The 14673-nt window shown below is 56.6% G+C and overlaps 2 protein-coding genes across 2 annotated transcripts; one reads left to right on the forward strand and one right to left on the reverse strand.

The window, feature by feature from the left end:
• Positions 1–1758: 1758 nt before the first annotated feature.
• On the forward strand, positions 1759–7669 carry NCLIV_060640 (putative Gpi16 subunit, GPI transamidase domain-containing protein; the record flags this gene model as incomplete). Its single annotated transcript, XM_003885618.1, has 10 exons — positions 1759–1972; positions 2440–2704; positions 3169–3406; positions 3854–4025; positions 4304–4577; positions 4924–5126; positions 5386–5582; positions 6099–6356; positions 6990–7233; positions 7581–7669. 10 exons carry the CDS (start codon positions 1759–1761, stop codon positions 7667–7669), a joined length of 2154 nt encoding a protein of 717 aa, XP_003885667.1.
• A 2342-nt stretch (positions 7670–10011) lies between these two features.
• Positions 10012–13638, reverse strand: NCLIV_060650 (conserved hypothetical protein; the record flags this gene model as incomplete). The annotated part of the gene is made up of 1 exon (XM_003885619.1): positions 10012–13638. One exon carries the CDS (start codon positions 13636–13638, stop codon positions 10012–10014), a length of 3627 nt encoding a protein of 1208 aa, XP_003885668.1.
• Between the last annotated feature and the right edge of the window lie 1035 nt (positions 13639–14673).

Below are 14673 nucleotides of genomic sequence, written 5' to 3' on the forward strand. Positions count from 1 at the left end.
AAGGGAAACCCAGAGAAAACAGAGGAACAGAGAGACGAAGACGAGACAGAACGGGTGGCGGAAGCACATTCAAGGCGACCAAGATAGAGGAGGAGCGGGCGCAGGCGTGCCCGCAGGAACAAGCAAAAAAGTGAAGTACGCCGTCCTGTCTTCGCACAGAGTCTGGGTGGAGCGATTCTCGGCGGAGATTTCCCGTCTTTGTTTCCTCCTTGGCTGGCCGGGGTCCCTGCTTGGCCGCAAAAAAGGTCTTCTCGAAGTGTCGCTTGTGTGGCAGCCCAGTGCGAATCGCGGACTCGCGACGGCCTCTGGCGCTTTTTCCCGGAAATGGAAGAGAACCGAACGCGCGACACGGTCGGTCCCTTTCCAAGGGAAGGCCCTCAGCTCAACAGGAGCGAAGTCACTCAGAGTTTCCCTCTTTCCTGACGCGGATCCCCGCGAGAAAGTCACAGGAAAAAACGTTGCGAAAAATGTGCCGCGCATGTATCTGGCCGGTGAATGTCCACTGTGGCACGTCGGCTGCAATCGACAGCGGCTGCTTCGGCGTGTTCCGCGCCCCGCTCGCGGCTGCTTCCGGAAGGCGAGGACAAAGCAGGGGGCTGGCGGGGAAGAAAAGAGTTTGAAAGAGATTTCTCGACCTGAAACGCGACCGTTCTGGAATGATTTCCGCGAGCTGGGCCTCACGGTGTGACGGGTTCAGTGTACGTACACCTGAGCTGCAGACACACCCGGCGACAGGTCGCAATATGCGAGCGTGGGGGTAGGATGTGGAAGCAAGACACGAGACGGAATCGACGGAATTTCCCCTGTACACACCGCAACGGGAACTGCGCAGACGGACGGTTAAAAGCGTAAAACTGCAGAGACGCGGATTTTTCCCGCGGCGACACTACCGGCCGTTGCTGCCGCTCAGCCCCTGCTTCCTCGTGCCGGCAGAGAGGCGCGCCTTTTCTCGTTCCTTTTCTCACGCTTTTTCGGAGAACTGAAAAGCCACGTCCTCCGTATCCAGAGAAAGCCTCAGCGGATCCGTCTGCGCACAAACCGCGATTTTCCGCACGCGCCTGCAGCCCGGAGTGTGACACACACACACATGCCTCTCTGGAACATCGGCGCAAAGATCCCCATCGTCGCCAGAGGAAGCATGCGCCAGGGTCTCTGCAAGAAATCTCAATTCTTGTCACGTTCTTCAAATCGCTTCCAACAACGAACAAAGCTTGGCACCCAAGCCTCGCGTCTCGATTCGAGGAAAGCCGTGCTTCTCGAGTCCGTCTCGCACTTCAAAGTACATGTACATGTTAAGTTTCTCCGTCTCCCTGTTTCAAGAGTTCTATCCCCCAGAAAAAACAGTGACACATCTATACACCTACACGCCATATTACGTACTAATCTATGCACCTCTATGCGCGTATGCGTGCGTATCTTGCTGTGTCCATCGATTCATGTCGCTCTAGGCACGTGCATGCATCGGGATGTTTCGGTCTCAGTGGTCAGGCGTCGTGGGTTGGCGGTTGTGGACTTGTGTTTCGCGCTCCCAAGGTCGAAAAGGTAACCTGTGTTGGTTCGGCGTTCCTCGCTCTGAGGGCCTCGGCGGCCTCAGATCGCACACCTGAGGTGGACAAGTTGCGCAAGTCTTCAAAGCGCGTACTCGCAGGACACTCTTAGTCCGGAACTTTGCCCGTCTCTTGCCGCTCCTGCTGCCTCTTTGCTCGCCTCGTCCCCGCCATGTGCGACCGACCCGCCACTGTTTCTCTCCGGCGCTGCATGCGGCGACCGCGTTCCAGAGCCCCGAGCGCCCTCGGCGCCTCGCTCGGGTTCTGCCTGGTCCTCGCGCTTCTCTTCGCTCTGGGGATTCGAGCCCAGTCCCAAGAAGCGGAAGACGGCCTCGATCTGTTCACCGAGAGCGTCTACCTCCAAGGCTTGAAAACGCAAGGCTACTTTGTGGCCCACTTCGACTTCCGATTCAAAACCCGCTTCCGTAAGTCTGTGGATGCAGTCCTGCGAAGCGCAAATCAGCCAAACTTCCACGTCTACGCCGGATCATATATATATATATATATATATATATATATGTATATGCTTGCATTCATGTCCATCTGCACAAGTATACATGTGTGATAATGGATATGGATTTACCTGTTTCCTCGCAGCCGATTGGGCATGGAAATGCCTATATCTTGCAGGCATACACAAGTGTATGTGTAGATAAGCACAACATGGGTGTGTGTCTTTTGATCCGACGTTTTTCGGCGTCGGTCCGCGGGCGATCGCGCTGACAGCGTCGACAGTGTATGTACCCTCCGCGTGGAGGTGGTTCGCTGTCTAGGCCTTACAAGAGAGAGACGAGGCGTTTCTTTCGTTTCCAGTGTCTGGGTGTCCGTTTCGTCTGCGTTTTTGGCTGCGCACCGGGTCTCGCCCCGTTTTTTGCCGCGTCGGTTGCTTCAGCGCTCTCGGCTGAGACGGGCGCGACGCGTCACCAGCACTACGACATCTTCCCGAAGGAAATCGGAAAGCTGCTCACGCTGCACCTCCAAAGTTCTTTGCCGTCGCCGTCGCTCGCCGCTGCGCCGCCTCTCCTCTTCTTCGACGCGTCCCTCACGCAAGGCCGCTGGCTCGAAGCCGCCTGGGGCGTGGCCCCCACCGCGATTCGTCCCCCCGGCGCCGTCTTGCGGGCTGCGCTCTCTTCCAATCCCGTCTACGATTCGCAAAGGTAAATCCTTGCAAGCGATGCAGAATCCTCCCCGATCCATTGGCATGTATATATCGCTGCGTTTCTCTCTGCTGCTCTAGGAACCAAGTCAAGTTCTCCACGCAGTTCCCCGGATGTGGATATCTGCACAAAAAAGCTGTGCAGTCTCCTGCGCTCCTGCGCGCCGCTCCAAAGGGCGTGCATGCATTACCGCGCAGTCTCTAAATATGTAGCTACCTACATATATATATATATATATGCATATATTACACGTGCATATGGACGAGTTGTGCTGCCGTCGAATCCTCTGTATGCCTCACAAAACTTAGCGTACATGTAATCATAAATATATATATATATATGGATATCTGTACATAAATATAGAATATATATATATATATATATCTGTGGTTTCCGAGTTTTGATGCATTGTGAGTGACGGTTTTCCGAGTTTGATGATGTTTGGTGTTCCGGTGTTTCTGCAGAACGTGGTCTTTGTTGACGCATGCACTGGGCGGGATCATGTGCACGGCTTTTTCGATGTTGAAGAACGAGGAGATGGCGTACACGCTGGCGCCTTCGTCATTCTCCCACGTGTTCGAGGACAAGAACAGTGAAAGCGAAGAAAAGGCGTGGACGCTCCGCGTGGCGACCTCACCTGTGGAAGTTGCATGCACGGAGAATTTAAATTCTCTCCAGAAGCTGCTGCCTTGCCGAGGAGAGGTCAGTTTTTCTTTCGCCAGAGTCTTCCTCGCCCACTTCAAAGAAAATCACTCTTCGCCGTTTGCTCCCCTGCACAGAGATCTACACACGTCCCTCGACACCCAAGTCGTGCTCCAGAAACACTCCAGCTTCCCGCCTAAAGAAATGCTGCATGTTTATATGTATATATACATGTGCACATATACCTATATATATATATATATACATATGCATATATATATGGATCTGCCTCTATCAATCTACATTGAGGACATGCATGTGGTTCATTTCCCTTTTCGTTCATAATCTGCATGCATTTCTGTTCGTTTTGATCTCTGTCTTTTTTTTCTTCCCTGTTTGTTTTCTCGTTCTGGCTGTCCACTCTTTTTGTCGTACTCTTGGTGTTTTTGCCATTTTCCTTTCTTCCCGGCTTGTCGCTTTTTTCGTCGCTCGCTTTTGTCTCTGTAGGCGGGGCTCTTGTCTCGGGTGCACCCCTTGGCGTTCGCCTCGTCCCCCTTCAAGAGTGTGCGTTTCCTGGCCTTTACGGAAGCAGAAGAAAATTCGCTTTCCTCCGCCTTTCTCCGTGCGGAACTGCGGGCGCTCCTCACCGTCGTGCTTCCGATTCCCCGCGACGGCGAAGGTGAGAGAAAAGGACAAGCACAGAAAGAGACGGCGAACAAAAGGCGCGAAAGAATGGAAGGGAGACAAGAAACACAGCCCGCAGTAGTCTTCGCGCGTCCCGTTGGTGCCCACACAATCCGTCGATACCCTTTTTCTCTTTTCTCCTCACTGCCCTCTTCTCTCAGTTTTACCTTCGTCTCCGTTCCCTTCTTCTCTCACTTTTTCCTCTCTCACATTCCTTCCTTCATCGTGCGTCCTGGTTCCTTTGCGTCGTGGCCTCTGGGTGTCTCCTTTCAGCGCGCTTCACGCTGCCCGAGCTGTTCAGCCAGCGGGGGCGTCCAGGCGCGTCTCCGCCGCCGCTGCTTCACTGCGTGGCGTCGTCCTCGCGCGTTTTGGTGCGCCTGCCGAGGCCTGGCGTTCCCGAGCACGGAGACACGGAAGACGCGGAAGACGCGGGCGAGCAAAGAGACACGAAACACTCGCTCCAGCGGAACGCGAGGGAGACAGCGAGAGTCGCGGCCGCAGAGGCGGCCGTCGCGTCCACCGGAGCCTCACGATTCAATCTTTACAGGTAGAAAAGAGAAGAAAGAGAAGATCCACTGGAGAGAGACAGGCTGGGGGAAGAGTGTCAAAAAGGAGAACGTTTTCCACTGGGAACACCTCGATGCTGTCTCTCGGCCTCCCCAAAACATCCGCGATGGAGACACAGAGACAGTGGGAGATAGAGATCGATATATATATATATATAGTGAGAGAGCGAAAGAAAGAAGCGGGAAGAGGCAGCACAGGCGCGAGACGGAGCAGTCGACGTCGAAGGCGCGAGGTGGATCTCAGAGCTTCTCATCCTTCCTCAATCTCTTCTTTTTCCGTTCCCCCTGCACATCGCTTTTCCACGCTTTCTGCGATTTTTCGGGCAGCGTCGACGCTTTCTCGGACCTGATTGTCTTCGACGCGTTTCCGTCCCGAGAGGCTCCAGATCTTCCGAGAAAAGACCCGCTTTTTGCGAAGGAAATCCTGCGTGCGCCCTCCGACGGCGAAGGCCTGCTGTCGGGGAGGCTCGACGTGGAGAGACAGCAAACGGGGCGCGGCACGGCCAGCTCCAAGCTCGAGAGAATGGAAGGTACAGCCCAGGAGATTGCCGAGCCTCGTCTGCCTGCCTTCACCGCGATCGTCCTCTCGGGTCTTCTCGTCTGCCTCCGTTCGCTCTTGTGGATTTGGAACCCCTGTGACACATCCCCGAGAACCGCGCTTGTCCCCGTGGTAGGATCTTTCCGAGAGAGTGGGGACAGTTGGGAGATCTTCCTTATCTTCTTTCTTGCCTCTCTCTTATCTCCCTCGTATCTCAGTTTTTATCGCACTTGCCTCTTTGTGTGCCGCAGGAGCGTGGCTGCTTGTCTTCCGCAACCGCCACGCGTTCGGCCAGCGCTCGGTTCGCTACTTTGACAACTTTCCGCCTTTCCTCTTTCCGCTCCTTCACACGGCGCGGGTGTCGTGGAAGAGCCTGCCTCGCAAGGCGACTTCTTCGCGCAAATCGGGCCGGCGCGGCGAGGACGGCCAAGACAACCTGTGTCAGCGGGTAGGCGCGGAGAGGGAGCAACGAATGGAGAAGCGCGAGACGGAAACGAAGAGCGATCGACGCGACGAAACTCGAGAGACACTCGGCCACTGCGGGAGGCGTAAACCATTCCGTTTTCGTTTCTCCTTTCTGGATTTTTCGTCTTAATTTGATCCAGGTTTGCCTCTGTCTCGCCGGGACACTTCCCCCTGACTGAGACGTCAGTCGCCTCCGTCCCCTTTCCATTTTTTCTCTCGCGCGATCCTTCGGCTCCTCCCGGAACGGCGCAGGCTCTTTCCGCCTCTCGGCGCATGCACGCACGCCGAATCTCCCACTTCGTGTTTTGCACTTGAACGGTATTTCCTCGCCTGCGGTATCCTGCCTGCGCGCTTTCCACAAAATGTGCTTTCTAACAGGTGTTTCCTGTTTCTTTTCGTGCACCGAGGCCTGTCAAGGGAGAGCCCTGAACACTCCCATGCGTTGTCTGTGCCTCGAGACGCCTTCCTCTCTGCGTGTGTGCTTCCGGTTCCTCTCTAGGCCTTCTCTCCGGTGGCGAAGCAGCTGCATCTGACCGGAGCGCAGGCTGCGCGGACTCTCAACCTGCGGCTTCTCGCGTCTTCTTCTTCCTTCATTGAAAACCCAGCTCCGACGTTCCTCTCGCTCGCCTTCGCCCTCCCGCCCCGCTGCCAAATCGAGTTCAGCGTCGGAGTGGAAAAGCGCTACTGGCCAGCTAGTCGCTTCTCCTTCTCTCCGGACAAAGGCTCCGACGTCCCTGGGGCCATTGTCCTCGACATGGTGAGGCAAACGAATGCCTGCCGCAACTGTCCAGGCGAAACGGAACGGCGCATAGCGGGCAGCAACAAGTCATGCTGCACGCCCTACTCTCTCTAACGACATCTATATACCTACATATATATAAGTCTATAGATGTGTATAGATGTGAGTGCGTATACACATACATCTACATGTAGGTAAATATGTAGGCAAGGAGGAGGGGGAGATGGTCGCCTTTGTGGTTTTAGGAAGACCATGGAGGGCAAGAGATACGGACATGCAGACGTGTGGGGCACCGAGTTGTGGATTCTCATGTGTTTTGTTCTCTAGCGGTTTTCGGATCATTTGGACCGAGTTTGGGATCTTTATGTTTGTCGATGAGTGGCGAGGAACGTTAAGCCGGTCTGTTCCTCTGCATGCCTCGCATCTTCGCAAGAGCCCACGGCTTGTCGCTGTCGCATTTCCTGACAAAGAGAGCGCCTCTCTCTCTACCGCCCCTCTCTTGCCCCAGGCTCTCTCGCGAGGTGTCCCTCCCTGTTTCTGTGCCTGCGCCTCACGAGCACTCTGCATTTTCCTTTTCCCTTGTCCTTCTCGCCTGTTCCTTTTCGTCGCTTTTCACGCGGTATTTGTAGTCGTTCGGCGCCTCTTGTGCAGCCTTCCTACCTGTTTTCGTGGCCGCCGCCTCCGGCCGTTTTGGACGCTCCGCTTGCATGCAACGTGGGGTCCGCATGCGCGGCGTCGCTGCTCATTTCGGACGCGGCGAAAGGCAAGGCGGGAAAGGAGGCTCCTCTCTCGCTCGAAGTCGCTGCCGAGGGCCTCTACGCGCCGGGTCAACGAGACTCCTGGAACTGGCAAATCACAGAAGGCATGATTGTGCACCTGCCTCTGCCCGACTTCAGTAAGCGGCTGTCGTCTTGGGAATCTAACGCCCTTTGCATGCAGTTGATAAGGCGGCAGAAACTGCACGCAGTGCGTCGGCGCCTTTTCTCTCGCTTCCTCACACCCTAGAACTGTGAAATGCGAACAACACGGTCGTTTGGAGAGAAGCACGAGAGTTTCCTCGGAACTTCTGGGAAGGGGATCGTCTCGAAATCCAAGAGTGAAGTTTTTCGTGCGTAGAAAGAGCTTCTGGGGCAAGCGAAGAGCGGACGACGGCGGCGTGTTCCGCGACCCGGGTTCCCTCAGATCTTTTTTCTTGGCAACTGCATGCGTCGTGTCGCCTTCGAAATCTGTCTTTCTTTGCAGGCATGCCCTTTAATGTTATCGCCCTCTCGGGGACCGTCCTGACGCTGTTTTACGGCTCGGTCTTCCGCATCACCACCATGGAGTGGTGAGAGGGAAGAGCGCGAGGAACGCCTTTCCGCGGGGGTGGAAGCGTAGAGATGGTCTCCATCCATTTCCAGAACGGCGTGTGTGGGTAAATGACGCCGGGGAAGAAATGTGCGGAGACGCCGCATTTTCTCGCGTTTTCAAATGCACGGACGGAACCACACAACGGATGCGAGTCGACAAGTGAACAGCGAAAATATAAAAATACCACCGGGTCGCACGCTCCTCTCCATGCAGCATACGTGTACAAATACATACATATATATAGGTTTATATATGCTTGCACGCATATATATATATATATAAATGCAGATAGGTAGATAGAGGGAACCTTGTTGCGCAGAGGAGAAAGCAGACTCTTTTGGCAGCCGGCGGAGAGCGGAGTCGCCTCTTGGCTTTGCCGGCTGAAATCGGTTTTTCCTTCAAGAGTCCCCAGAGTTTGGGAAGTCGAAACGCTTTCACTCTTCCCGCGCACGCCGCGCCGAAACTCCCACAGCGAGGGCTGCGACGGCCCCGAAGAACAGCAGCTGCATGCTGTTAAGGGGGTCAAAAAACGCATGCCCTCGCGCTGCCTCTTCTCGGACAGAGAAAGTGGAACATGGAACAGATGGGAGCCTCGATTTTGTGTCAATACATATTTATGCAAAGCTATATATGCATATATATATATATATATATATGTCGGCACTGCCTCTTTGTAGGAACCAGTTTACACGTGAGAGGGGAGGCATATGGATGTCTCGACCTTGTATACGCATGTATATATATATATATATATATATATATATAAGGTGGAGGTACAGCAGTGCCGGGTTTTTCTTGCACAGACAGACTCTCTGGACACGCACGAGAAAAGCAAAAAATCTCTGCTGGGCCAAGACGCTTAATGCCAGGACCACGAGCCTCACGATTCCGAACAACCAGCACTAGAGCCCACTCTCATATACATATACGTATATATATATATATATATATATATATATATATTTGTATACACCCACATATAAAAATATATGCATATACATGAATGTGTGTCAACATAGAGTCGTGTTTGACATCTTGGTGGGTTGTGTGCAGTGTGGCGTAAGGGATGTGTCGGGATTTCCTTTGAATTCAGAGTTTGTGTATTCCTGTTTCTTGTGCAAAACAGTGGCTCTTGTAAAGGAACGCTGGTGATGTTTTACATCGTGGCCTCTCCGAAATTGGGCTCTAACGATTGCGGGGGCACAGAAACGAAGGCTCCGTTGTGTCTCTGCATCAACGGAGAATTCTTAGACGTTTCAGTTTATGTACAGCCGACAGGGGCATGTGCCGCTGAGCTCTGAAAAAGTCAGGTGGTTCGGCTGTGGGAATCGTGAAGGGGAAGGCTGTGGCGCCTGAGAGATCCGTTATCCCCACTTTTATTTCTTCGGATTTCAAATTTTGCATGCGACCGGACAACGGCGGCAGCAACAGAAAGAGCAGCAGAAAAGTAGATATATATATATATATATGTGTATCTTCCCCTCGCTCCGTCCCCGATTTACAGAAGAGGGCCGATCTCAAATCGAATAGACAGAAACGCCGAGAGCGTAGGATACCAAGGAGGAACAGGCACGGTTCCTTGACCGTCGCCTCGCCTCTTCGGGTCCACGTTCGACGCTCCCACGACATTTCCGCGTTTATGGGAAGCCTCGAGACGCGTGTGTGCCTCTTCAACTAGAGGGAAAACTGGTGCACCAAGGAAATAACGACAGGCGACTCTCCATGCAAAAGAAAACCTACATGCCAACGTACAGTTAGATGGATGAGTGTGCTCGTGTTAAGACACACAGCCCCCCATCGATATACATATGTATGTTCAGTTAAATGGATGTGTCCATATCCATGTGTAGGTGTATGGCTATATCAATTCGCGAAAATCGTGGCGGTCGCTACGCGGAATGAGGTGCTTTTTGACGTTCCTTCATGGGGCGGATGAAATGCAAAAAGAGGCACCTGCGTGAATGCTTTCCGGAGCAATGAGGCGTGCTAGGAGACGCCTACGACCTGCCCTTGGAGGCTCCTCCAGGCGGCGAGGCGCCTCTCTCTTTTTGAGTCGAGATTTTGCTCCTTTTTCTGGTGTCCTTTCGTGCCCCTTCCTCTGCACCCGTCCGTTGCGATTTCTCGGCATGAAAAAGGCTAGCCCTGGCAACGCGAAGAAACCGCGCCGATTGCCTGCGCGCGGCCTCTCCACAAACCAGAACAGGAAACGCCGTCTATACCCTCGGAAAAAGTGCTCGCGTTTTCCTATCTCTCGCCAATCCCTCTTCGACCGGATGCTCTCTTTCTCTCTTTGGCCTTTCCGTTCAATGAGGCGCGCGCCTCTTCACACCCAGTCCTCCACGTGCTTCAGGGCGACTGTCTCCTGTCTCGAGGGCACTAGGCACGTCGTTTCGGTAGCCTCATCTTCGTCTTCAAAAGGTTTCGCGACAGATCCAGACGCAGCCTTCGACGGCGACGCGCGCCGCACAGAAGGGTTGACAGCTACGTCTCCGAGAGTGCTTCTGCGCCTCGGGCACATCCACGACAGAGGCAGGCGCGCCAGGGACGTCAGCGAGCGCATGCGACTGGGACACGACAGAGCCGATTCCCTCTTGTCTGGCAAGGCAGACGCTTCAGGGCTGTTCCCAGCGATGCAGCTGCGCGCCGCTCCTTCCTCAGGCTGCGCCTTGCCTTCGGGAACCGGCTGTTTTTCAAGATCAAGGAACTGTCCTGGGGGCGAGGCGAGAGCGGGAAGGCCCGCCCCGGACGCCGGCACAACCAGCGGAAAGGGAGGCTCGAAACTTCTCTCTTTGTCGTCGCCAGAGGTCGGCAGACCCCCCCACCGTTCGCACAGAGAATCCGATTCGCAGTCCGTGGGAGCCAACCCGAGGGCCTTCTCGTCCGCGTTTTCCGCCGCTCCCGCGGTGAACGGCCGCTCTGCTTCAGAGCACCTGGACGCGGCGACCGGAGCGTTTGCGCGTGCCTCGCCTGCCTGTCTCTCCTCGGCCTTGCCTCGTTCCGCCTCGGCTGCCGCGAGCTCCGCGAGAAACACTTCGTCGGCGAGAGACATCGTGGGCCTCAAAAGCCCGTGGGCGTGGACTTCGCCCTGCGCCCTCCCGCCTCGCCCTCGGCCCCCGAGGACTGCTCCTCTCCTCGAAAGAAAACCCCTCTCCGCCCCGGATTCCTCGCTCTGCACGCCGCCTGTCGCCTTCTCGCTGCCAAGCTGCGTCAGGCGAGCTGGGGCGTCGCACCCCGTCAGACCCGGAGTCTTGTCCCGTTCTGTCTCGCTGCCGCAAAGAGAAGACTCCGCAGGCAAAGGCGAATTCGTCGACTGATCTAGCGAAGGGGACGAAGCGCCAGGCGCCTGCGTCCAGGCGGGGTCAACCTGGAGACTTCCGTTCGGAGAGTCCAGACGAAACGGGTTTCTGTCCGGGCCAGAACCCTTGGCGAGCGGTTCTTCCTGGCGACCCACCTCTACGTTTTCCAGCGCCTCGCCCTTCTCTTCTCGCTTTCCTTGTCCCGCGCTGTCTCCCTCTTCGCCGTTGCTTGTCACGCGGAGGCTCCTGGAAACTGCAGAGATGTTGTCGGTGGGGGACGGGACGACTTCCGGGTCTTCTGCTCCGCTCTCCGCTCCGCGCGCTTCTTGGTTCTTCTCTTTTGGTGCCTCGTTCTCATCCCCACCCTCCAAGTGGGCCGAAGACCCGACACTCTCCAGCTGGGCTGTCGCGGAACGTTTTTCCAGTGCCGGTCCGTTTTTCTCCGCTTCTTGTCCGGCCTCAGACCTTTGAAGTGCCTCGGTTTCAGGCTCGTCTCTGTCGCCTTGTTCGCGAGCTTTCTCTCTTGTCCTTTCTTCCACCGGGGTCGGCACCCAGCCAACGCATGCCCGGAGCGTTTTGACTTGGTTCGCGAGTCTCTTTTTCGAGTTTTCCAGTTCCTCCTTCGCCTTTAGCATCTTCTCGAATTCGCTCTGGAAGGCCTCGCGCTCGGCCAGGAGTTTGCGGCGCCACACAGCTTCCAAGTTCCTGCGTTCGAGTTTCGTGACCCAGTCTTTCTCGTCGAGGCGTTGCTCCGCATCGCGCAGCTTTGCCTCGAGCGTCGCCTTCTCCTCTCCTTTGACGCGCTCGCGCTCGAGCGCCCGCTCCTTCTCCTGGAGAGCGCTGGCGAGTAGTCTCTCTCGCTCGCGCAGAAACGCGAGACGAGACTCCTCTTGGGTTTGCTGGTCTCGTAGCGCCTTCTTGAGCTCCGAAACCTGCTGGCGCAGCGCAGACGCCTCGCGTTCGTGACGCTCCGTCAACTGAAACATCTCTTCTTCTTCGTCCTCCCGCCTCTTGTGCAGATTCAAAAGCAGCCGCGTCTGCAGCGACTGCCCCGTTCTCGCGAGGCCCACGAAGCTCGAGGCGGTGGACGGGCCCGCAGCGTACGCCGGATAGCGGCCGGGGAGTCTCTCGCCGCGTCTCATGGGCGGCGACTCGTGTCGAGAGAGAACCGACGGAGACAGCGGCCGGGGCGAAGAAAGCACGCGTTCCATGGAGCCGTAGATCGACTGGGACAGCTCGTCTTCGCGCTCGTCAGCCGGCTCAGGCAGAGCCCGGAGCGACGGGGACGCCTCAGCCGCCCACGCGGACGGAAGATTCCCGGATTCCGATCGATAAAGCGAAGGAGAGGAGCACGAGAAGGCAGCGCAAGACGAAGAGAGAGACGAGGAAGAGAAAGAGGGCGACGAAGCCGAGGGAATGGCAGGTGTGGAAGTCAGAGCTTTTTCGTCATCGATGCGTGCGGCAGTGCGATCGGGAGACCCCGGCACGATGACGGGAAGCTTCGAACTGAGGGACAGGCTGCGGGCCGGGTGGACGGGAGAAGGATCTCGTGTCGGGTTTGGTTGGTGCGCTCTGCCAAGCGACAGAGAAGGCTCGTGCCCGAGGTCGGGAGAAAAGGCCGCGCGGTAGCTTCGCTCCTTCTCTTCGTCATTCTCGGTGGCCGAAGACACGGAAGACATGCGCTCACTGCGAGAAGGCGAGGGTACCCGCGTAGACTTGCGGTCGTCTTCTTCCTCGTTCAGTTTGGCTGCGCAGAATGGGGACGGCGTGAGCGGCGACTCGAGAGGCTGCGCTGAAGACACATCGGGCAAGCGAGGGCGAGACTCGGCCCTTTGCGTCGAGGCCACCAGAGCGTTCGAACTGGCGGGAGTGTAGCCCTCTGTGAGCTTCAGAAATTGAAGTTTCACTTCCTCGTTGAGGGGCAGAGACGCGCTGAGCCCGGAGAAGGACCGCGTCTTCTCGTTGGCCTTCGCGCCTTGGATTCCTCGCTCTCCTGGACCTGAACGTGCTGCGCTTCGCGGGCTCGCCATGTCCCTTGCGCAAACGAGAACCCCGGAAACGACCGCCTTCGCCTGGTGGGCTTTCGGTTCGCCTCTCGGGTGGTGTTCTCGAGATGCACCAGCGACGACGCTTTCTGGGCCCCGGCCTCGTTCCTGCTGATGTTTCAGCGGGGACCCGTCAAGCGCTTCTTTCGGGGTGTCGGATGCTCGCGTCTCGCGCTCTTGTTCGGGCGGGAGTGCGTGCGAGGGTTCCGGTTCCTCGGGTTGCGGAACGCCTGGAGCTGCAGGAAACGGGTGCGCTTCTTCGCCTTTCAGGCTGCGCCTCGCAGCGGCAGAGAGCGGACGCGCCGTCCCTGGAAGAGGGGGGAGAGAAGAAGACGAAGCCGAACGCGAGAGACGGAGAGTGGAAGAAGAGAGCGAGACCGTGCGCCGAGCGAGAGATGGCGAAGGCGGGAGAGGCCCGGAAGACCAGGCAGCAGGCGAGGGGGATGAGGAGGGCGACGGAGAGACGACCGGGGACGGAAGGCGCGAAGCGTGACTGGAAGGAGACCCAACTGCATGCACAGAGGAAACTGGCAACGGAGGCGGAGTCCGGTCAGCCACCCCTGCGCCGCTCCGCGCCACACACGCCTTTGGCAGAGGCGGCGAGGCCATCTCGACGGAGCAAGACCCGAGCTTTCTGTGGCCTGGAAGAGCCAAGGGGAAAGCGCAGAAGCTTTGGAAACGTCAGGTGGAGCTGAGTCCGTGTGGCAGGACGGAAAATCGAGGGGAGCGCCGGCGTAGTGCCGCGGGACGGAGGCGCTCGCGCGGGTTCTGTCAAAACCCAGGTCTCTGCAAGGCACGGATTTCTCGCTTTCGCAGATTTTCGCGCCGGCTTGCTTGATGGGAGAGATTCGTGAGGTCCTGCGCGGGGGCTTTTTCTGTTTTCACTCAAAAAAGGCGAGATTAGGACACTCTCTCGCGTGCGCGTGCTGCGGAAACCTGTTAAGACACGGGCGCCGGAACGCCCGCGCGAATGCGGCGCGTTTGAGGGGTGGCGGAACCGGCGGGTGACGACTCAAAGAAAGTGAAAAGAGGAGTGGCGAAAACGGGAAGAAGGGACTTCGTGCCTCAGCCGTTCCCCAAGCAAGGACACAAGCAAAGAGGAAAAAGCGTTGAAACACGGAGAGAAAAGCTGCAGTTTTCAGTTTTTCTCGCCTCGCTTGCCTGATCCTGTCTTGACGGAGCAGGGCTGACTGCCTGACCCCCCCCCCCCAAGTGGCCACGGGTGCCCCCAGTGGCTAGCGAAAATTGCAGGTCCTGATAGGTGGTGGGTCTCGTTGCTTTTCTCCTGTTTAACCACGCTTTTGTCAGTTTGGCAAAAGTCGACGGAAGGCCAGCTTCAACGAAAAACAAGAAAGTCTGCGAGAGGCGGAGGAACGCGAAAGAGCGGCTTTTTCTTTCTCTGTCGGGGCAAGGGGTAGGTAGGGGGGCTCAACCGACTTGCCAACTTCTCCCGCCTTGCCCATCGCGTCTTTCGGGCGCAGATGCTCGACTGATGACGGCTAGGCACGACGGCGGCCAGTGCCACGAGGTTCCATTTCTCACGAGGCGCGGAGAGAAAACCCCCAGGTTTGAATTGGAGAGGAAAGAGCAAAGCCGTCAGCTCTACGAGAGAAAAAACGTCACGGCGACGTGCAAAAAAGTTTG

This window comes from Neospora caninum, chromosome XII, assembly GCF_000208865.1.
Source record: "Neospora caninum Liverpool complete genome, chromosome XII".
NCBI lineage: Eukaryota > Apicomplexa > Conoidasida > Eucoccidiorida > Sarcocystidae > Neospora > Neospora caninum.